The following is a 24,069-nucleotide window of genomic DNA, read 5'->3' as shown; positions in this document are numbered from 1 at the left end:
CCCGTGTGGATATCTAGGGAAATGAATTTAAAACCGAGATAGCTATCACTTTTGCAGACACACTGCTGGAAGAGCTATGCAAAAATCACATCCTAATTGTCCAACAGATGAGATACCTTCCAGGCACAGGAACTCATGTAGAAGCACAGCATTCCCTGGTCTCGAGATGTGGTGACAGTAATGAAGTTACCTTATGCCACGTATTGTGCTGTTGGCTTGTCAACAGCAGAAAACAGAATTTAAAAACATCCTGGGACACACAATACTGAATGAGGAAATAACTAATGTTACAGAATAAATAAGCTCAGTTTCCATATGAGGTACAGCGTATCCAATATATCTAATAAGGTGCCTTCACATTTAAAATCATATTTGGACATTTCAAAGTCCAAATACATCTGTTTGAGCTATGTCTAGCAGTTAACTCCAGAATTGGTAAGGCACCTTCTGCAAGTTTAGCATGTTGCATGTCAAAGAATCCAAAAAAGAAATTATAAAAAAATGTAATCATCACATACAAATAGCTGTATGTGGAAGCACCAGCTACTTAAATAGCCCGATTACATACAGTACAATTCATTTTCTCCTGCCTTGAAAAATATCGCCAGGCTCCCCAAAATTAGCCCTCTCATCTCACGTAGCTATTTCTCAGGCAAATTTAGTCTCTGAAGAATAGGTGTCAGATTCAGGAAGATGGAGGAAGCAGGACTTAAAATGAAAGATATTCCAAACGGGAAGGAGCACCAAACTGAAGTGACAGTGGTGACATTTTCAAGCAGGTTGTGGGCAGCTGCAAGCCTGCAGATGTTGAAGCAGCCAGCAGAGGGAGACGATAAAGACCCGCAAGAGTAATCACCTTAAGGTATTAATACGCAACAGGTTTCAAATGAAATACATCCTGGTTCATGCTAGCTTTCACACATATTGCACATGCTGAATTACAACCATCACTTCAAGTTAGTTCTTTTTATTTCCACAAGAAGGGATTTTATCTCCAGATCCCATGCGTCACGTATTTAGCTCAGGTATAAGAATATACAGTGCATGTGGAGAAACACACTTGTACAGAAATAAAATAGGTCCGAGTGGCATTATCATGGCATCCCCATAAGGCTTTACTTCTGCCTAAATAGAGCAGTAATGCCCCCTTTCTTATTTCCCATGAGCTTTTGACACCTGGGCGATAACGGATGCTACAAAACCAAGTTGGTTTTTATCCTTGCATGTTTTCCTGCAGAATTCATTAGGATGCATTGTACTTCCAACCCGGACTGGTGGATGCCATCCGAAGAGCAAATAAACAAGGTATTCAGTGACGCAGTAGGACATGCTCGTCAAGGGCGTGCAGTGGGGACTTTTCTTCACAATGGGAACTCGTATTACGAAGGGACTGACCATCCAGGATCACAGGATGAAGTCTTCAATAGAGGTATGCAAGACGGATCTGCTGATTGATGGCAGTGAGAAGAACCTCATACAACAGTAGCAACCACTTAATTTAGGAGAGACTATTTGTTAAACATACTTATCCTGCTGTCATTTAAGAGTCCAAAGCATGTTTGAACACATACTGCCTACATTTCAGCTTCTCCATCCTACCATGTCCCAGTTAACTGAAAGAAATACATTTCAAGACCTGCTCTATGGGACTTCTCAGTGCCTATTATTTCCAAATCCTTCATAGCACCCTCAAAGGGAAACTGCAGTTCATTTCATCTAGTTCCAGAGGAAAGGTAATTTAAAAACTATGAAAATGTCAAAAGAAACAGGAGCTACTATCTCATCTGCCTATTGCTAACAAGCCCAGGTCTGGACACAGGACAGCTGGGTACCCTTTGCTTTCCCTGTGTAGGAGATGTAACAACAACTCTGCACACTTACTAAAAAAAAAAGCAGTCTCCCATTTCCTAACAGAAAATAATGTAATTATAGATGCTACCTTAAAATACCACACAAGATGGAAAATTCAGGGACTTCCTTTAGCCAACTGCCAAGGAAATTAAGCTTCCCGGGTAAAACAGCAGCACTTGTCAACAGCAGAATCCTTCAAAGACCCAGAACAATAACAGGCACTTCTAATAGATAAAAATTGCTTTGTATAACAGATAGACACTGTATTTATCTAGATTTATAGGGGATTAGAGTTGATCATGACAGTTTTCATTAAAATAAGATTGCTAAAAACAAATTGCCATTTCAGAAGACAGGTTTTGCTTTGTCTGTTCCTATTCTGCAGCCATATTATGTAGCTTTAGAGGCTTTAAATTGCCTTTTCTTGGTTTTGCTTTCATTTGTGTTTTATATCCATTCCTTGAAATAAATGAGGCAGCGTGCTGGTCTTAACAGTCAGATGCTCAGTGTTCCATTCAGGGAGGAGCTGGGTAAGAAAAGCCAACTTACAACTTGTGTTGTAAACCTGTTGTTAAACCTGGGGTCCAGGCTGAGAGCTGTAAGAAAAGAACTGTACTAGAGCAGAACTCTACTAGAGCATACAACATTGGAAGCAGATACCAAATTTAAAAAAAAAAAACCAACACAAAAAAAAAACCCCACAACAAATCAGTCCACTGAAAACCTTTAATTTTAAAGGCTTGGGAGTCCATTGTCCCTCCAAATTGATGCACTGCAGAAATTATACAATGCCAAAGAAACGATACCCTTTCCTTCCCGTGTCAGGGTGTTTCCATCTCCTTTCCCTTGTCCGGTTGCTCAGGCCAGTGCTGGTGCCCTTCGCAGCCCGAACCAGCTCTCCTCGAGGCCACGTTTCCCCACTGGCCCATACAGGGAACTGCTTTTTGGGAAGAAAGTTCACTTTGCTTTTGACCATCCTTAGTGCTACCTCATCAGCGTTGGCTCTCCTGAACGTGTGTCTCATACTTCCCAGCTTTCCTAACCACCTTGTGCAAGCGACGAGAGAAGCTACTAATTGCTCCTTTTACCCTTCTCCTTCCCGACGGCCTCCCCGCGCACCGGGCAGGGCAGGAGGCACCTGGCCCCTTCCTCAGAGCTCGGGAAGGGCCCTCTGGGGCGAAGCGCTCCCTTCGCTCCGGCCTGATGGCGGATGGAGGACTGAGGCAGCCCCCCGGGGCTCAGCTCACCCACCCGATAGTCTCTTCCCACCATTTGCCACCTCTTTGCCTGCGGTTGTGACCCGTCCCTCACAGCCGGCCGGCAGGACGTCTCGGGACATAGGGTCACCGTGCACCGCTGTAGAGGGGACCTTGCTCGGCTGGGATGTGCTTTAGGCCCTTAAATGTCCGATACCTCTCAATTAACTTTATTTGTGGTGACTTTTACAAGGGGGTTGGAAGGCACTCACTTGCCCCAGCGTAACTCAGATGTTTTCTGAAAGGGAACAAGCAGTTTAGTCACGCTGCACGCACCAGGCCGAGGGGTTTGGGACAGCATCCCTCACCAGGGGCAGGAGATGACTTTCTTTGAGCTGTCAACGGTGCATGGTGGCCTCTGGAGGAGAAACTCGGTGTATAGAAATGTCACGGTACAGCTATCCTACAGTAGCTTTTCAGTGTTGAACTTACACTTTTTTTAAAAGAACTGTAATAGAAGATGTTACATTGCTCAGATGGTGTAAGTCTTGCTGGTCTATGTTTAATGTGGTGACACTTGCCAGAACTACTTGGTAAAACATGTCAGAACGTGTGAGTCAACATTATACTGTAAATTTGTCCACGGCGATATGTATCATGCTGTATTTTTGTAAACATTGTGATGGTTTCCTTTCAAATGGTTAATTGTATGAGGTTAAAAATACAAATGCTTCATTTTTAACAGTCGCAGAACGAATTACTGGACTGGACAGACCTCTCTCACTTAATAACCTAAAGATTTGCTGAAATAACTAGTAAGCCTAGCTTTATTTTTTAGTGTAAAAAATGTAGCCAGCGTCCTGGAACCACTCAATCCTCTGCTCTCATATTGTGCGAAGTAACCAAATGTATAGTGTTTCATCCTGAAAGCCACTCTGGCGGTAGAAATGGCTTTGCAGGTTTGGACCTTTCTTTACAAACAAAGTTTTGCCCTCAGTTGCTTGCGTGCACTGGCCAGTGACATGAATCGGTAGTCACAGACAGGCATTAGCAGACACCAGCTCATTTTTTTGGTTCATGTTTCCTTTTAAAATAATGGAGTACAACAACTTTTCTCAGTTGTCTTTGTATCCATCGTGGCCACTCGACTCTTGACCCACCATTTTAAAAACAAAAAACCCAAACCATTCACAACAGCTTACTCCGATTATATTCGTCCATGAAGCATTATAAATTCATTCACATTGAAGTGTCTACATACCTGCAAGATGTTAGGTATAATAGCGTGGGACCTGAAGTAATAGATAGCACATAAGCCCTTGCAGAGCAAGGTATCCATACTTAAGCAGTGTGCTTTGAAAGTCAGCACATCCCTTCCCAGCTATGGATGTAGACAGCAGGCTTGCAACAGAAGGAAACTGCTATCTATCATGTCACTCCAGAAAGTCCCAGGAGGATAGAGATTCTTGTCTTATCATTCCATACTCTTTAATCTTACTGTCATTTATGTATCTGCCTTCTCTCAAACTTTGTGTAGCAGTACCACACGCCCATCTGTGCCAACATGCCTTCGCTATATTTTCTATGACAAATATTTGTGGAGAAACTGTGATTAAAAAACCATTAATCCTGATATTTTTATTGTTATGGTGTAGTTAATTCTATGAATACTTTCTAATGATGATTGTACTGTGTAGAGTAAGTACAGGTTAGGGATAGACCTTTACCAGATATTGTACAAAAGAAGTGCATAGTGTAATATAGACTAGTAAAGTTTTTGTGACAATTTCTATAGGATGTGTGAATTGTTTTCTATGTGGCAACACACATTTCTTTTAAAGAATATAAAAACTTAGAGAATTTTTTAAACAGTCAATATTTTTTAATTATAAAGACATTTGTTACCTACAGTTTACTATTTCAGGTGTTAATTCTAATTTGAATATTGGTTTTATTACTGCATACCTCCAGTTCCATTTGTTCTGTTGCATAAAAATGCACAATAAAAGTTAGTCTCTGGTTAACCCCTCTCTCAGCGTTGCTGTGTTGGTGTGACAGCCATTGCAACTGGTTCTCACTATAAATATGTATTAAAAGTTTTAGGCTCATATTTATATAAAAAGCTAGAGGGTTGTCTTTTGCATTAAATTCTTGTTTGGTGTGAAGCACTGGCAAGCACAGTGAAAGATTATGAATTCAAGTATGAATATAATATAAATCATTTTCACCTCAAAATACAACCACATATATTTATGTGCTGGTTAGATAGAAAGACTGCTCAGAGAAAGTACCCATCTGCAATCTTAAGACCTGGATTTTCAAGCAGTGAAGTTTAAATCCCATTTTAATTCAAAATTCAGTGATGGCTGAATGTCTCCTGTTCTCTTCAACGCTTTAGAAAATCCCAGCTCCAAATAATTTGTAGAGGAATTACAGTGACAAACATTCACCATGGCAAACCCCTTCTGCTGGGCTGTGAAGCCAGACGGGTCAGACTGCAGGCTGGTGCCATTCATTAGAAATGCTTGCCAAATGTTTCCATTATAAAACAAACATTTCAGGTGCCTGTAACGTTGCGAAACTAACAGGGGTTGGGCCAGGATTTTCTGGATCCAGGCTTCAGCCTACTGAGTTTTTTGTGAAAGTCCTTATTGGTGAAAAGCCTTATTAGTAAGATCCTCACCAAAATAATTTCACGTGATTTTGAGAAATGTATGTAAAAAACTGTGTTAATCCCTCTGAAAAAAATTGTCTCTGGAACTTCTCTTTGGAACGCTCTGACTTAGACTTTTTGATGGGGCAGTACAGGCAGGGAACTGGCAGGGAAGGAGAGCATGTAGGTAAGGAACCGGAGCAGCAACTGGGTTTCTGAAGCTTGGAAAGATTCCCAGAGAGATTAGGTCTAATAGTGGAGTCCATAAGCAGCTGGTAAGCGTGAGAGGTAGCGACTGGGGCTGGACAGGCAGAGAAAGGGTAAGGAAGAAGTCCCTGGGATGGGGGAGAACCAGGCCTGGGAAATAAGGGGAACTGGCAGCACAGTTGGCTGGTCCTTCAGAAGCATGGCCCACCACTGCCGGCAGTTACGCCTTTGCTCAAGTACGAAGATGTCCCCGAAGAGAACCTGTAAGTTCAAAGTCAGCCATTGAATTTCATGCATATGAAGGAATTTCATTTTTACCTCATTTGTTTAGAACAAGCTCATGTGCAAGCTCGCTGTAATGAAAGCCTTCATAATCTTACTTTAATAAAACTATTCAAGTTGCAAAGTCTAGCCCTCAGGAGTTCAGCTAGGCAGGAACCGCCGTGTTCTCTGCCACCTTCCCTGTGCTGAGGCAACACTGTGACTGAAGCAGTCAGTCCAGGACAAGTTTCAGAATAAGAAGTGCATCAGAGTCCCAGGGAACACAGCACGACGTGGCACATTTCAACCTTCATCCCACTGTGCCCAAAACTGGGATGGTTCTACCTCTTCTTCCATAGTGGGATTTTGTGCGAAGGCTGGTGTTACTAAAGAGCCAGAGCTATAGTGCCAAGCACAACAGAAAAACCCTTGAAGACGGTAACAAGCCTGCCCGCAGACTAGCTTCAGCGCATGCAGTACATAAAACCAGGCCACTGATCAAGGATAAAACCAAACAGTAAACCACTGCTGAAGAAGCAGCACCCTCCTCAAATGGCTGAGGCTCTGGGCAACAACAGCATTGTAGAGATAACAACTCCCAGGCATAAGCAGACCGAGATACTTCTGCACAGCAGCATTCATTTTCCTCTCTCCTACCATCCGAGGCCTTAAGATACTGCCTTTGCAACATTCCCTTCTCATACCTTTGCAATCAAGTAGCTCACACAGCACAGGCACCACCACCACAAGGTGAGTGCTGACCTGCAAAGTTTAGCTTTGGTTTGTAAACATGCACATAGACAGTATCTCAAAACAAACAGGGAAGAACGAACCTCCCTTGCCTTACCTGGTACTTATGCTCATCTGCACCATGGGTGACAAATGGCCCCCAGGTGCTTCAGCAGGAGGAAAGCATGAGCACAGCTCCAGGTGACAGTCATATAAATCTTTGTTACTGATATAGCAAACCAATACCACTGATGTGACTTAGGCACTCACTCCTTGAGTGGGGCCGGTTTAAATCAAAGTTTCTGTCTTGGTTATTTCCTAGCAAGTTCGTGCATGAACAGCTCTCCAGAGATAAATCCTCCCTGCTGCAGCTTGCAGTCCCTCGGTATGCTTGGCAGATCTCTGTATATGACCTTACCCTGTGAATACAAAAACCCTCCTCAAAGACTCTTCAACACCTGAAGTAGAAAAGCACCTTCCATTGCAGATGTATGGCATTAACAGGGGGGAAAAAAAAGATCCACCAGCAGATTAATTATCTGAGTCAAGAGAAAAAAAAAAAATCTGACATGAACTTACATAACAGCATTGGGGAAAAAGCTAAAAAACCTTTTGTCCTTAAACTCTCCCACTCATCTGGCACATATAATTGCCACAGCCAAGGCAGTCTTTGTAGGAAAATGGAAAGAAACAGGTTTGTTAATGACTCAAAGTAGTTTCCCATTAGTAAAGTTAATATTAAATTTAATTCTCATTTAGGAACAAGGTCAGTAACACAGCAGAAAAAGTCTAATTAAACCTTTCAAAAATGCCTTGTAGTAACATGAGTGAAAAACTGAAGTCTTCTTGCAAAAGGATGCAAACCTGAAAGAGCTAACAACCGAACTACTTACTGAACTGATGGAAAGAGGGATTTTTTTCTAAAGGATAATCCAAAATGAGAAGCAGAGCAGCAAGCAGTTCTAACACAAGTCTCTTGACAAAAGGAACGTGAAGGAAACACCTAGGCTACCTTTCTCATCCACAGCATCAGGAAGACAGTTCCAGGGTGTGGCTAATCATTGAGGGGAAAAAAAAGACAAAAAAAAAAAAAAAAAAAAAAAAAAAATCAGCCTTGGCAGGTTTGTGAACCCACCAAACACTAGCTAGAGCATTGTTGCACATCTCCCCCAATGACCCAGAAGTGTCTAATCGTCGCCTGAGCAGGTGGAGCTCTTAGAACGTAGAATTTGGAATTAGTGTTCTCCACCCCAAACCCCTTGTTTTGAACCACCTGGAGACTGAAGCTACATATTTGTCAGGTCAGAACCAAGGAAGTCGGTGCAAGGCATAAAGGGAAGGAGCAGAATGGGTCAAAGTCCACAAGTTTCGCATAGACCTAGCTAGAAGTAGCAGTCATGTCCCTTGCTAAGTTCTCTGCGATGAGATTATGTGAGTATTTACCTATTTCTTTTGATCAAAACCTAAGCTCTTAGTGGAAGCAACAGATCTGAGCTGTTTAGAGAAGCTGGGGACAATCAGGTTCTAAGAAAGTTTGGCTTTCTTCAATGGCAGAAGAAAGAACAAATGCCCTCCTATTTATGCTTGGAGAGAATTAAGAAATGTGAACAACATACCTATTCATGAACTTCAGCAACAGACATAAGCATTTTGGGGTCATAAGTTGGCATATTGTGGAAATCTTGCACAACCGCAACTTGCAAGAGGAACATTTCCTCAATCAAATTCAACAACTACCAAAGCAAGCATTATTTCCTGTTTGTCACCATGGGACCAAATCTTAAAGGCAGAAATCTCATTCAACATTAAGAAACAAACCAACAACAACAACACGGCTCCTCCTCTCACCCCTCTCTGAACGAAGGAAATTAAAGGCCGCAAAAAGATTTCTCCCACAAGTAACTCATCCCCATGACTAGACTTGGGGGTGCCTTGCCAGTGCCTCAACCTTAGTCCAAGGCTAGGGCTGGAAAAAGATCATGCAGAGGGAGGTGTCTGGTTTTCATTGTTCTCTGCTCACTTTTGTTCTGCTGGGGATACATCATTTTTGATCTTTTCTTCAGGTAGAGCAAGGCTAGAAAATGGGCTGTCAGGAGAAACTGAGAGCTGCCAAAAGTGTTCTCCCACCGAGGAATTAATCTGAGCTCAGCCCAGAACGTCTTGTTTAGGCATCAGCTTTTGTTAAGGATTAGCACTGACATTAATTTATCTTTAGCATCAAAATTATGCATCAATATCAACATTATGCATCCCCAGCAAACAGAGGTGAGCTGAGAACATGGAGGGAGAACTCAAACAAAAAACCCACACACATCTCTACCCAAGTCACTTTAAAATTGTTTCTTTTATGTAAATCAAACATATCAGAGTATGATATCAGAGTATATCAAAGCAATAAACTTTGTCACAAAATTATTCAAACTTCTCCCTGTTGTGAAAAGCATCCCTCTTCCACTTCTCTTAAGTTAACCTGCACTGTAACACATGATGGTATAGCTCAGGTATCCCCTTGGACCGTGTCTTGCTTAGTATTACTTGTGAAGTTGACTGTTTCATTGCTCAGTTTTCCCTACCTTCTTCCTCTCGTGTCCCTCAGTCTGAGCAGACACACAGGGTTCACCTCAGGCCTGTTAAGCCTCTCTGTGCTGTCTCCAACATCTGGACAGCAGCCAGATGAAAAGGTAGGGCAGAACGCAGAACACCACAAGTCTGGTCTTCTCAAGGCCACAGCCTCAGCGAAACATCTTCCTTTCAACAAAGTTTCCAAATTGTCCAAATTCATTAGAATCTTCTTACGCAGTATTTAGTTTTTGTTTTTCCTAAGATACCTGTCCTCTTTCAGGAGAAACACAATCAGTGAGGTACAAATATATAACCAAAAATACCTACATACAATTATAACATCCAGAGACCAAGTTCACATACAAATGTATTTGTATGTGCATCAAATGCAAGATGGATTTTCCTTAGGATTGTAACTTGATGTAGAAAAAAAACATTTTGACCCTAAATTTAATGCTTTGTGTATCCAGAATGGCCTGATATATTTCAATTGTAAATTCCTGGTCAGTATTTCCAGGGGGAAGGGGGGAACGACACCAGAAGAAAAAAAAATAAATCTCTAAAGCACCAAGTATCAGTCTACAATAGAGCACTGAATAACATTTAAGCCATCTCATTTGTAGGAAAAGAGGGCCTAGAAAAGATCCTGCTAAACCCCAATTCAGCACCAGAAGAACTGAAGGAGTCTAAATTGGGAAAAAAAAAAATCACAACAGAACTTGGTTGGGTAAGTCAATACTAGAGGCCAGCTTCTGTGAAGGCAGGAATTATGTCCCTTTCCCAATGCTTTCAAAAAGTTTAATTCAAGCGGTAAAGGAAGGTTTATTCCCCATGATCTTTTAATGACATCTCCCATAAAATATTAGGAAAGACAGACAAAACTGATTCTTGAATGGAACTGTTAAGATCACCTCCAACCAGTTGACTGCAAGGTCCCACTCCAACCCATTATCAACCATTTGAAACAACTATTTAAGAATGGCCCTTCAACAAATACCGCAAGTGGAATAAAGGGGTTTGAAGATTCCAGCTTACATTATGTGAGGAGACAGAGTGCTCTCCCTCTTTTGAAATGGCTGAGCCCATCCACCTGGTTATTGAAACAGCCCAAAAAACAGTCCAATATTTAGACTTCACCTCAAACAGACAAGGCCCTGAAGTCTGTCACTCCCCTGCTCAGGCAGATTTTGTGCCATTTAGTTCATTTAATAAACAAAATAAACAACAACAAAAAATCCCAAACAAACAAACAAAAAAACCCACACAAAAAAAACCACAGGAAAACACAAAACTCAAACAAAAACTATTGGCAATGGTTACGTACCCAAAAATAACGTTGCTGAATGTGGGAGCTGAGTGTTTGACTTGCAGCCTTTTGGGAACTGACCACCACACATTACTGTCCAGTGTCTCTGCAAGAAAATCCCTTGAGCAAGGGAGTCTTCTTAACCTCTTAACTATGAAATGAAACATCTTTAGCAATCAAGACATATGCTGTATATCCAAAATCTTTCCTGAAATATGTTGCTTGACCACCTTATTTCTGATATCTGATACCATACAGACAAAAAAACTCCATCGTTTTCCAAGTTCTCCACTTTATCGTCCAGGCTTGTTGCATTTTTGTCTCTTCCTTCCAACCACATACAGATATTTTTTTTAGCCCAATTGAAATAGTTCTTTCCAAACTGGATAAATCACCAGTTTTCATCAGTATTACTGATAAAAAGTGACACTTGAATGAACCAGACAGTACATTAAATCCTTTCCAAGATGACTAATTTCAAGTGAATGATACCTAGCTTTTTCTTAAAAGGCTTGGACAGCTTTGCCGGGACTGTCAAACTACAGTTACTGTGTACGTCTAACACACAAACCCATCTTCTTCAAGAAATTCTCCATACCCTTGACTGTACACAGACATGCGACCCATCTGTCTTACTACTTTTCTTCAGGTCACCCTTAGACCTGGATCGGATCAGTCCGAACTGGAGACAGCAGCAGCACGGCCTCCGAGCCAGGCAGAAAGAGCTTACTCGGTACTAGGGAAGGAGATGCGCTCTCTGGGGACGAAGAGGACGAAAGGCACAGGTGCCAGTTAGGTACGAACGATTAACAAATACAGCTTGGCTATCCTAGGCAGGTTGCTCACGTTCTGAGTACATGCTATTTAAGAGTGTGTACTGTCACCATCACAAAGGCAAATTGAATAACTAATACAAACAGATGGATATAACAACCTTTGTTTTGCATCCATAAAATACTGTTACATGCATTTTGAATTCAGAATCGTAGCAAATCATCAACTGCTTAAAGCCAGTGTTACCGCTTACCTTTACAATATGTTATCAAATTGCTTAAATTAACAGAACACAACCTTTACCAGCTATGTAACATTTTTACTGGGTAATTACAACTTCCAGACATTTTACAGGATGTACCGAATTCAAGTATTACAAAAGAAGGAACATATGCAGAGAAATATCTAGATGCCTACACCTCACCAATCAAAATTACTTCCCCAAACTAATATGAAGTAACCAAGACACAGAATGAAAAAGCCTGTACACCAAAAAGCATGGCTGGGGGAACACACTCAATTAAAAGGCTGCGTGGAAAAACATGTTTCAGCTTTGTGATTGCTCTTTGAAAGTTCTACCCTAGTGACAGTCCTCACCACTGACTTTCAGATTTAATACAATTTTGGCAATAGCCAAAATGCTTTCCAAATGTTTCTTCTCACATAGTTCTTCAGCATCTTTAATTTGAAGATAAACTTACAAAAAAAACTTTATAGTACATCATTTATACAACATTGCATATTTTTTCTTCTGTCTTCAGATTTGAAGCAGTGGATCACAACCTCAAAATTTTTAAATACAGTCTAAATACAGAAATCAAACATATCCTAGAGTGTGGAACTGTACTCCACTATTTTAACAGACACCTCCTCTCTGTAACAGCACTACGAATGCTGGCAATACAAAAATTTGACCAGGCTTACTGTTAGTGTAACACTACAGAAAGTAACCAAGACCTTTTATTGTAATTGGTGGCTTTGGTTTACATAGAAAAAAGAAATTGTCCTCAAAAGCCTCATGTGATATAGGATAGAACAACAGTTTTCTGCCTACCTACTATAATCTGTTGCAGTATGTCTATGGTATTTTAAAAACGCAAATCCTTTTCACATTACATTTTGAATGTTTTAACTCCTTTTCAGAATGTGATGATTTACCTGTAAGTCTCCGTTATCCACAGAAAAATATGCAACTTGAAAAATAGTAACATATTCACCAATGATTACAGTCCACTGCAAGAATTCGGTGGAACTTAGAAACTGCACCTTTTTTTTTCCTTTTCTGTAGCATCGTCAGTATGGTGCTTCAATCTTTTTCTGGCTGAAAGAAACTATTCGTTTTCTCTTTAATTTAGTCCAGCTCCCATTCCCACAATCACAATTACTCACCCTCCACTCACCAAATACGTACCTCACCAACAGAACTCCAGACTGAGATTATACCATCGCCCTTAGCAATAAGACAGTTTTCAGAGGGCAAATAGATTTATACCTGTGAGACTCAATACCTTATTAAGAAACAGTTAAACAGAGGCACTCATTTTCATTAGGGGGGGGGGGGGGGGGAGAGATGATATTTTTTGCTAGGGGTGGGAGGGAGGAATCACCCACCTATCTGAATATTGCTAGAATGTCATACTACATAGTTTTATGCATTCTAATGAAATACTATTTTACCGCCCTTCTCTCCAATCATAATTTCTTATTTCTGGACAATTTTTCAGATTGTGTTCATCTGTTCCTATTCCCAAGCGCTCAACACCTTAGTTTTTTCCCTTCCTTGTATTCTTTTTACCACACACTTTGTTACTGTTTCCTTTCTTTTGCTTCAGCAAAGCCTGATTGAGTGCTGTTTCTGTAGTCCATACAACCACTTAAAAGAGTTCCTGGCACATTTTATTTTCCTCAAAGCAAAGATTTCTGAAGTGCATGTCCTTTAGAAGTCTGGATTCCTATTTCTTTCCGTTTGTAATAAAGATATAGTCTACTTTTGATCTGAAATATTTGCTTCTCACTAACAAGAAAGGAAAAATTAATTATTTAACCCTCGTAACCCCTCTACAAAAGTATCTTTTTGATACACCTCAACTTCTCATTTACATTAAGCAAGTAAACTGCATGAGAGGTTAGTCGTACTCTGTTTAGAGCTGACAGCAAGAATAGAAGCAGCACAATACTTAAGCTAGAAGGGAAAAAAAGAAACCAAATTGTTATTTTATGTTCATTTCTACAGTGTAAGCCTTTAGGCATGCACAGAAGTTCAATTTTTGTGCAGGAGTCAATATTAATCAATTGTTCTATTCTACCAAACCAAAATGCCTTAAAAGTACATATGACCATAAAATGAAATACTTGTATTTCAAATCTTGAACAATACGCCTCTGTGGATGCTTTTGTAAGAAACACATCTAGGTCAACTTTAGAACAAGGATTACTTAACTGAAATTTTCAAAAATTGCCACACTTTCAATACACAAAAGCCTAAAAACCCTTTGCAGGAAGCGTGTATTTGATGCACTCATCCTTAGTAGAGGTACCTCCCATAACGCATACTTTTTAGTTTGTTACAGAAAAAAGATAAAACAGCTAAAACGATAACAACTAAGGAGAACACAGAACTGCAATCAGTGTACTACTAGACACAAAAAACATACTTAAAACTCTTCCCAGTACTCCCCCTTATCAAAATGGAGCCAGTAAAAATCCCTCAATAAAAACTGACTCTCCGGATATAGCTAAAAAAACTGCACCTGCCAGAATCAGAGAACTCTGGTAGTTTTGGCTAACGCAATTTGTAGTTCTCAAAACAGCAATCACTGTTGTCAACTATCAACGAACAAGCACAGTACAAATTCCAGAGACCAAAAGTAGCGTCTAGCCCTGCTATTTAAGACTTAAGACACTCGTAACAGCTTCCTCCTCTAAAAGCAGAAAAAAAAAAATAAAATCTGTGTGGGAATTCAAGGAAGGAGAAAAGCAGAGGCTAAAAAACCTTCAGTCTGAGAATGAGTCACAGAAGATGAAGAATGCAACTTGTCCTTAAAACCTATATTCTCCCGTTGCCCAAATCCCTGCTACTTCTAGGGCAGAAAACACAGCAGTCTCTGTAATAGTCGCCCATTGAAGCATATTTTAGTGGTAAATACTTAACAACTGCTTTAGGAAGTGGAGGGATAGAGGGGGACCACATCAAATACTGAACTCCAGTGTATAAAAGAAATAATTTAGACTTGAAATTGATTCATGGGGGAAAGATAATCACCTCAGAATTTTATCTTTTATAGAAAAATGAATTCTACAGGAAAGCACATATTATTAATGTCCAGCCAGCTTTGATTTAAAATACATTAAAATCACTCAGTATATTGGAACATGAAGATATTTTTTCAAACACACAAATTTTACAGAATTATGAGACACTGCGCAACACATAAGCAATCTTTCACAAAGCCGAGGGCCATAGTACTTTGAACACAATTTGAAAAAATAGAACCTGCAAGGTCAGTATACAAAAATAAATTTTAAAAGACCACATCTTGAATAAAATCCTAGACTATAACTTTGTTAACTTTATTTTAGTGAGTGCTAAATCCTTACTCCTTTTCTTTCAACTCAATCTAAAAAATTATTATGTAATTGCATTTGTGATAAAGAAAAAAAATCCACTCATCCACACTTCGTAAGTTCTCTTTAATTCTGAGGATTCTATCATGTATCACTCTATCAGCTAAGTATTTTCCCCAAAAACACTTAAAACAAAAGTAAACTAAGTAGTGGACCCATGTCACCTCAAGTTTTAGACCATAAAGACAGTTAAGAAAAAAGCGCAGTAAAAATGTCAAAACGGTTAAAACAATCTGCAAATTGTAACGTATATTAAAATGTAACAGCTTGGAATTACTTTTCCTTTCCAATCTGTCAGGCTCAATGAATTGATATTTTCATACATCTGCAAGACATGTAAACTTACAAGGTACTGCCAAAACCAGTCTGCCTGCCTTTTTGTGGTACATCACCATCCTGGTTGTTTTTAAAAATGGAACTGGGTCCTCAAACTACGCAACTGTTGTGCACCCAAAAACATCCAACTTCCAGTTCCTTAAATTTAACATATTGTGATGCTATCATCAGTAAGGTAACTGGGAGACAAGGATCTGAATTTTATCTTGTAATACAAAAGATGTGTGGATGGGTATGCGTCTGACTCATAAGGAAATCAGATTCCATTCGAATTAATCTCTGATGAACAAGAAAAACATTTTAGTAGACTTTTGGAGCAAATGCCCTATAAGAACATAAACTCACACCTCCTCTTAAACAAGGTATGGGAACACTTTAGTATTGATGTAACATTTACTAACCTCAAATATGCAACTGCAAAGTGCAGACCAACACTACTCACTCGTTAATAACTCCAGCATACAAACCACTTAGGATCACACTGGCTGTCTCCGCTAACCTCCCGAGTAGAACATTTTCTCAGTTTTACTTCTCTTCTGGTTTTTAAGAGTTGTGGAATAACAAGTTTATTAAAGTTTTTATTCAAATTCAAATTCCATATAAATATTCTAGGAAGAAGGAAAAAGGTTATGCATTATCAGATTCCAGTGCTCTTCATGAATAAGACTAAGATCAGCAGAGCGCATACTTTGAGATGAGGTTTACATGGAAGGGTGAGGAGAAAGGTAAATGCTTTATAATGCGCTAAAATATGCCTTATTTATTTGATACAGTCTACTTCCAAATTACTTTTAAACTGCATTTCAAATCATCAGGCTTAAATATACTACCTAGCTCTACAATAGGAGAAAATCAGATAAAAGTAAGCTTTCTTTTGGATTAGCCATAATAACCTCATATGCTATAAAGAAGTCACCAGTGAATAGGGCTTACGGACAATGGTACTAAAAAGACCCCTTCACCCACAACTACTGTATGTGAAGTCCCATCTGTAACTAAACTCTGGAATGTTTTTCTACTTAAAATGACCAGCATGTGAAGTGCTTTGCAGTTGTCAAAAGGCAGGCTATTTTAAATTCTCACCATTCACTGGTGAGTGACACTTAGTATAAAAACCCTAAAAAGCTTTTAGTCAAACTGGACATATTGGTCTCCACAATTACCATTTGCTGCAGTACCTACAATTTAATCTTAAACTGATTTTTGAAGACTGGTGTTTCCTATCAACACTTCTTCTTTCAGCAAGTCAGTCATTTACTCAGCAACTGAGTCACTAAGACTGTCTTATTACTACCTCTCACCCACGAGCAATTCTCATTTTACTGACATACGTTAAAGTGCATAAAGGATTTTCCTCAGTTATTTATATGCAGTTATTTCACTTATATTTCAACTTCCATGACCAGTACTCATGGCCTATTTAATAAAGGCTGGGTCTCAAAGAATCTGGTATAACTTGGGTGCCTATTTCAGAAAGCCTTGAGGCTGATTATATACAGCACGAGAATTGCACATTTCAAAGTCATAAACTCTTACTCGGGATTGTTGAGGACCACTGATAGAACTACTTTACTTTCCCAAACAAGCAAGGCCAATTCTTAAAGAGCACAAAGTAAGCAGTTTAGAATTCAAATAACAGATCATGTCTAGATGTAAATAAATTAAGAATACAATGTATTCATTTGTTTAAATATAAATAGTTCTAATAATTTTACTATTGTAACTTCCAACTACATCTCTTACGCCTTCTAGCAAAGGCTGTAAGTGGCAACACAGCCTATTAAAAGTATAAAAAGCCAAAAATGCCAGTTAACTTTTAATAAGCACTACCATAAATATCTCCCAGATTACATCTGCAGATACTTACAAATAAGAGAACAAGCATCAAAGTAGGGAAAAAAAGAACAAAATTTAAACAGAGGAAGTTCACTGAAATCTCTACATGGTAATTTCTTCACAGTAACTTAACATACTCTGGCTAACCACATCCAGCTAACTCCACTGAGGAGAAAACCCTTATTTTTCTAAAGTGTGGTTGGTAATCACAACAGTGGCAAAAAGCAGGTTTCCAGGTCATCGTACTTGGAGAGAAGGCCAGTGCCTGTTTGAAAGAAATTATCTCATAGAAAAGAAAAACTGTGAAAGAATCACACAGTTGAAATACTACAATTAGTTTAAGGTTGGCAGGTTCCACTGGAACAAACTCTTCCTAGCTAATCTTAATATCTCTCAAGAACCTTTAATGATATCTTGAAAGAAACTAAAGAAGTGCAAACTGACTGCAAAGGGACACAAATGGAAAAACTGTGTTGTATATTTTCAGGCAGCTATATCTGCCTAACTAACCCTCAAGTCTTAAGTTCTGAATTGCAGTAAATATACCCTGACAGACTCTCCTGTGGAATTTAAGTCAAGTAGTTTTTTAAAACTGATTTTGCCATGGAAATCTTTGTCTGCAAGTCTAGTGCTTTTCCAGAAACAGAAGCAGTGCTAACAGTCCAGGAAGCCTACAGCAAAAGTAAGCGAGGTATGATGCTGAGGTCACTGCAATTTCAGAAACTTTTCAGCCCTTTACATGACTTCTTTCCAAAATGGTAGCAACCTGAAGATTTCTTCTGCCAAGTCTATAATATCTCCAAATCCACATGACGAACATCAGGATTTCGTTGCTGAAATAAAATAAATAAATTAAAAATTCAAAACATTCAAACACATTTTTGCACATGGATACAAGTAATGTATTCCTGGTATGATGCTGGCAACTGGATAACAAATCCCCTTTTCTGGTAACATAGGGACTATTTTAACACATTTTAACATAGGGAGCTCTTTAAAATGAGGAATAGCTTCAACAAACATTGCCCATAGTATAAGCAATTTTTTGAAGGCCAAGTCATCTTTTTATTTGATGAATACTTTTCAACATCACAAATAAACTGGTTCTTACGCATTATAAAGAAGCTCTCAATTTTTAAAAGGCTATTAAAGTGAGATGCACATATATATATATGTTTATTTGGAGAGTTTTATATAAAAACTTAAGAAAGTTTTAACAGATACTTCCCTGAATAATGGGTAAGATTGCTGACAATTTGTTCTATGTCATTGAAGCTATTTATAGAGATTCAAAATACTGTTGCTATTAAAAAATACGCATTTTCTGATACTGTAGAAATATGTTATCATTACATGAACTGTATAATCCATGAGAGGTTTAATCAAAGTCAGTGACTTCAAAATCATCCAGCACGTGAACGTGACTAGCGTATTTAGTAAAGCATGTTCAACAGCAACACAATCACTAAAGTCCCTGCCTACACCAAGAAACAGTATTCATGTTTATAGAATAATTAGTCATGAACCTGCCCCTTGAAAACCATGAAGAACTGGATCTGCTAGGGCAATTAAACTCAAAAAATAGTATTTTGGTTTTTAAAAAGCGCCAGTCTAGGAACAGAAATTAAAACTAGAGTATTTATCAAATATAATAAGCAAGGATAGACATGCTGTTGAGCAGTGTCTCATGACCAGAAAAGGCCATCATGACAGGACTGTATTTGCCTGGCAGTGAGTATACTTACAGATCTGTATTCATGTCAGAAAAGGTAAGATTAACAGTCACAATATTTTACAAAATTAAAAATGGAAACAATCCTTTGTTGCATCAACCAAAGAATATTTAAATAGCAGAATGGGAAAAAAGAAGTAATTATAAGAAAGTTATGACAGGTTTATAAATGAAGTAAACACTGTACTGCTTCAACAGGAACAAAAAATGTTGACTAAAGCCCTCACCACACACATACGCTTGATATAATGCTAAATATGAGATTTAAAAAAAAAAAATAGTAATTGAAATTTGGTGCTTTACAACCAAAACATAATTCAACACCCTGTAAATAACCTGATATTCTGAGAATACAGTAACAAAGACACAATTGGGTCTTATTTCACAAAAAAATATTGTTCTAAACTGAACAAAATACATAACAAATGGATCAATGGCAAAGTAAGGGTTTGCTGCTGGTGAGAACTTAGTTAATGATACTATCATTAGGATTATCAACCTCTTCCCTCTCCCATACTTATAACCAAAATCCCAAAAAGTAGATGCAGTGACACTGTTTAAAATGTAGCACAGAATAAGCACTCCCTAATAGGCAGTTAAATTTTACCTTCAGGTCCTTCTCAAGTCTGTCTACTTCAGCTCCCAGTGTGTCAATGATATTCTCGCCATGCTTAAGCATGAAGGCTTCTAATTCTTCAAGGGTTTTCACTTGTTGAATTTCCTAGGAAGAAATCAAATTTAAGACATTTTGATGAAGAAAAGAAAAGAAAGGAGTAACACTACAGAGGGTCCTGACACATTTCAAGTGGGGAAAACCAAACAAAAAAACCCAAACACTTTTCAGATTTCCTTTCAAAATATCATCTGTTCTTATGTCTCAAAGACACAGAAGAGTAGTATCTATTCAATGAAACAGCTGGCTTACACCTGCACTTGATACAAAACCTTCTTGTATCTTTAATGGATTTCCTGCTTGACTTTCCGAGTAAGTTTAGAGAATTTCTTTCATTTTCTAGAAGTTTCTGGGGTATCCCTTGCTCACAGCAAGGCAGAGCAGGGTACCCCTGTGTATTTTTTCCTGATTTTCTTAATGTTCTTACTATTCCACTACACTGCTTACTCTAGGCATCACATTACCAACTCATCTGAAAATCCGCAAGGATTACTATGAGTGCTGCTGTAAATACAGCTCTTCCATAATATTAAACTTGAACGTAGTCGATAGGAACTGAGACTAGGAGATCCATAGCATATGAGACTGCAGGAATGAGGTTAAAGACGACAGGATGCTATGCCCTTCCCTCCAAAAAAACCACAAACATCAATCAGTAGCATCAAAGCAGGTTTTACATTACAGCCTTGTCATAAGCTTTCCTTAGAAGTCTCACACCAAGTTGGCCAGAAGCCATTTGCCCTGCAGTATCTCAGCCATAGTTTAGGCGATACCAGTTGTGGTACATTTAGGACAAGTCAGTTATTGCTAACAGATAAGCGTAATTATTAAATAGGTAATTCTTCTTGTATATACCGCTACAACACAACGTTAATTTCTACCCCTGCCATTACTCTCAACTGAAGAGGAATAATGTGCTTAGAAGATATTCCAACCACAATAACCTATGGCAACGATCACAGAAAGTCTCACAAGAAAAAGAAACCAGATTAATCTGAATGACAGTATTTCAACAAATATTTCACAACTTTAGAAAGAGTAACGTTGATACAAATGCTAGTTGAATGAACTAGTTGTTTGAAAAACTACAGATCAAAAGGCAAGTGCTATGTCTGCCCTTGACTTCAGGTGGCTGAGTCCTGCTGAAAGAGGCCATTCTTCAGCAACGGTTTTATAGCTGACACGAGGTTACTACATGAAACTACAATGACCTGTGTAAGAAACAGTTGCCAGACTAGAGACAATCAGAAAGAACTTTCCCCACAACATTAATTGGAAGACCCACTGAAGGTTGTATGCAGTCACCAAAGGGAACAGTGGGTAAAGGACAAAAGCTAACAAAGCCTTTGAAAAGTAGCCACTAAGCTGCAACAGCAAAGCCACCAAGACTCTAATATAAAACTAAGCAAACCTGCAGTGCCGCAGTTGTACCAAGCTGATGGCATTCTTCCTCTCAAAATATATTAAACAAACTCGACACATGAAAAGATCACTTACTGCACTACATAACATATATACATTCTTATTATGACATTAAAAGGCAGTACTTTTTAAAAATAACTGGGAAATTAATGGTTTCGAAACTTGCAGTAATTTAAATGTAAACTTAGATAACTTCTAAGTCATATTTAATAGACAGACATAAAATGCAGACATCTGATATCTAGTTTTCACTTCGAAAGGGTGGCAAAATATATAAGCAAGTTATTGGTGAAAGCGGGTAAGCAAGCAAATGTTTTGCCTACTTAAAACTCCTTGTAATTCAGATAAATTATTCTTTACTTCATACTTCATAGCTTTGCTGCGTAGAACCCAGCTGAAAGCAGTTTTGTATTTCTATATGGAGGAGAGGGATTAAGAAAAGCTACTCTGAAGGACACTGAAATCAGAGACAGACACTTACTTAAGGGTGGTTAATTGTTAAACGCTGTCAAAATGCTAAAGACATGTAATGCCAGCAATCCATATTCAAGCCTAGTTTGAATGGCAGGATCTGTAAACCGTAACACTGCATCTTCAGCACCCAAGGCGAATGGCTCTGCCAAAACAGATGCTTATTCTCAGGTGACAGGCTTCCAGTTTTAACTAGAGTTCTTGTAATTCAATAAAATATTATTGGAAGAAATATGTTCTCATCAAAATTATTTTGGACAAGTCTGTATTTTCTAACAAAAACTTGAATTAAAAAACATCTGCCCTCCTCAGCTCAGAAGTGGCTCTGTTTCAGCAGCACATAATAGGATTTCATATACAGATATTTAACACAGTAACACAAAATAAAAACATCTGCAATCCTTGAAAATGAAGAAGCGGAACATATCACACCTACTTGAAAATCTTGGGTTTAGACATACTTGAAATTGCAAAGTAAATATCAAATACTGGATGTTACAAAATCTTTTTTTTAAAAAAAAAAAAAACATACTTGTAGCAGCTGTTCAATGTCTTGTTTTTCCAGGTAAGAACGAGTAACAACCCGTCCATCAAAGTCTACTTCTGCCTTGAATCTCACTTTGCTCATTCCCATGTCTGTAGCTTTAACATCATGAATTGCTCTGAAACACATAATTTTTAAAGAAAATGTATAACAACACAAAACAAACAACTAGCTAGTTTGACTTCTGATATTAACAATATTGTCACAGTAAAATGATCCTTTTAAAAGGCCACTGCCTTTGACTAACATATCCTTATTTTGCCACCACACTCTTCCATTAAATACTGATTTTTATTTAACTGGTTATGCTATTTCTATAGTTACCTGTTACACTAACACATCCATACACAGTTTGCTGCAATAAAAGACAGACCACAAGAAGCATCACAGATTCAGAACTAGACTAATAGTATTTTAAAAAAAACCCTACATTAGAAAGTGAGAACTTCCCTATTCTTGAGTTAAACTTCTAAGTTCAACTTATTTGCTACTGCAAAGTTTTAAGCATATACTGACCCTATTTAACAATCTTTAAGTACCATCAATTCTGAAGTAAAAGAACAATAACTACTGTCAACTACTGAAAGCACACACTGCCTAGATAATTACAATTTGTAAAGGCATGACCTTCTGGAGAATTTTTTATTCAAAGTAACACTTGATGTAAGAAAAAGTTACAGATACTGTGTTTGGAACTCATTTTTGACTGTACTGAGTTACTGATCATGATTAATCACAGCACAGCTGTTTGTAAATGCTGAAATGTGTTATTTAAAGGTTCCTAATAGATACTAGAACACGAATGTTGCAATATGTTTACATTTTGGTCCTTTGAAAACTCCTGGTTTTCCATAGCATAGTTTTGTTCTGGTTTGTTAGATAAACTCCATGATGCATGAACATGGGTAATAAACAAAAAGTGCTCTAATAAGGTATGAAGTAAACTCACAACCCAGACATACTGTGGTATATTTCAACAGTGAAATAAATATAAAATAAAACATTAAAATAATCTTATTAGAAAAAAGCCTAGAGTAACAAACTTAGTTATCTTTAAAGCCAAGTATAATTTAAAATTGCCACTGCAGAGTAAGTTTCCATATTTTTTCCATCAAGACCAGAAAAAAGTGGAAACTAAAATACAGGACAAATCGCCAAGAAGTTTCAAATGTTTTAAATTCTTTCTTTTGACATTTCCAAAGCAAAGCAAGTAAATATTCCACAGACTTTGGTTTTATTACACAGAAAAATGCAATAAATTCTAACACACAATTTAGATTCACCAATAAAGCTGACTTGATGGAAAGTAGTAAAACTTTCCCCCCCCCCGTTCATCTAAGTGGTGCAATTTCACAGCATCTTTAAATTTAGCTTGTCCTTTGTTTTAAGCAAATTTACTCCTCCCAACTAGAAATGTTTCTTCTCATCTAAATGTTTATAAATCAGAACCAAACTAACTTCACAGGCAGTGCAGGAAGAAAGCAGAAGGCATGTATTTTGAAAGTAGCCTGATAGAGTGAACAGCCAACAAAGAACAGGAGACAGAAATTTAAGATAAACAGTCACAGGAAATGTTTATGGAATGTTTCTTGTAATACTCAGGTAGAGGACAGGTGAGCACAGTAAAAAAAAAAAAAAAAAACGACCACCATGAAATATATATAGATACACCAAAATATACATCTTAGTAAACATTTAAGCAGAGTAAAAGAACTATAAGCTTCGTGGTAGCCATAAAGAATTTCTAGCTCTAATCAAATTTACACAGCTTTCTGTGGGAAGCTACCAAATCAAAACAGTATTAACTGGAGTAACCTAAAGGACATCAAGCTACCTCCTCACACAAGAGGGTATTTAAGATAACTGGTGCAGTTCAATGAGGGTTAGTGAAT

General features: G+C 38.3%; 2 protein-coding genes across 3 annotated transcripts in view; one reads left to right on the top strand and one right to left on the bottom strand.

Annotated features, from left to right (window-relative positions):
- Window positions 1-15,536, top strand: part of BEND4 (BEN domain containing 4) — a 43,701-nt gene extending 28,165 nt beyond the window's left edge. The window contains exon 5 of the mRNA XM_040594790.1: window positions 1,238-15,536. Coding sequence (XP_040450724.1) covers window positions 1,238-1,455 — 218 coding nt within the window. The 3' untranslated portion in view covers window positions 1,456-15,536. The remainder of the gene's footprint in view (window positions 1-1,237) is intronic.
- Window positions 14,780-24,069, bottom strand: part of SLC30A9 (solute carrier family 30 member 9) — a 36,039-nt gene continuing 26,749 nt past the window's right edge. The window contains exons 16-18 of one of the 2 annotated variants that reach the window (XM_040594768.1): window positions 22,166-22,295; window positions 19,675-19,788; window positions 14,780-18,168 (exon numbers count right to left, since the gene is read on the bottom strand). In XM_040594768.1, the coding sequence (XP_040450702.1) occupies window positions 18,124-18,168; window positions 19,675-19,788; window positions 22,166-22,295 (289 nt within the window). In that variant the 3' untranslated portion in view covers window positions 14,780-18,123. Of the gene's footprint in view, window positions 18,169-19,674; window positions 19,789-21,643; window positions 21,779-22,165; window positions 22,296-24,069 lie in introns of those variants that run through there. The other variant, XM_040594776.1, reaches the window with a different exon arrangement.

The sequence above is a fragment of the Falco naumanni genome, chromosome 1, assembly GCF_017639655.2.
Source record: "Falco naumanni isolate bFalNau1 chromosome 1, bFalNau1.pat, whole genome shotgun sequence".
Taxonomy (NCBI): domain Eukaryota; kingdom Metazoa; phylum Chordata; class Aves; order Falconiformes; family Falconidae; genus Falco; species Falco naumanni.
Note: the sequence above shows the minus strand (reverse complement) of the source record. Positions and strands in the feature narration are given on the sequence as shown.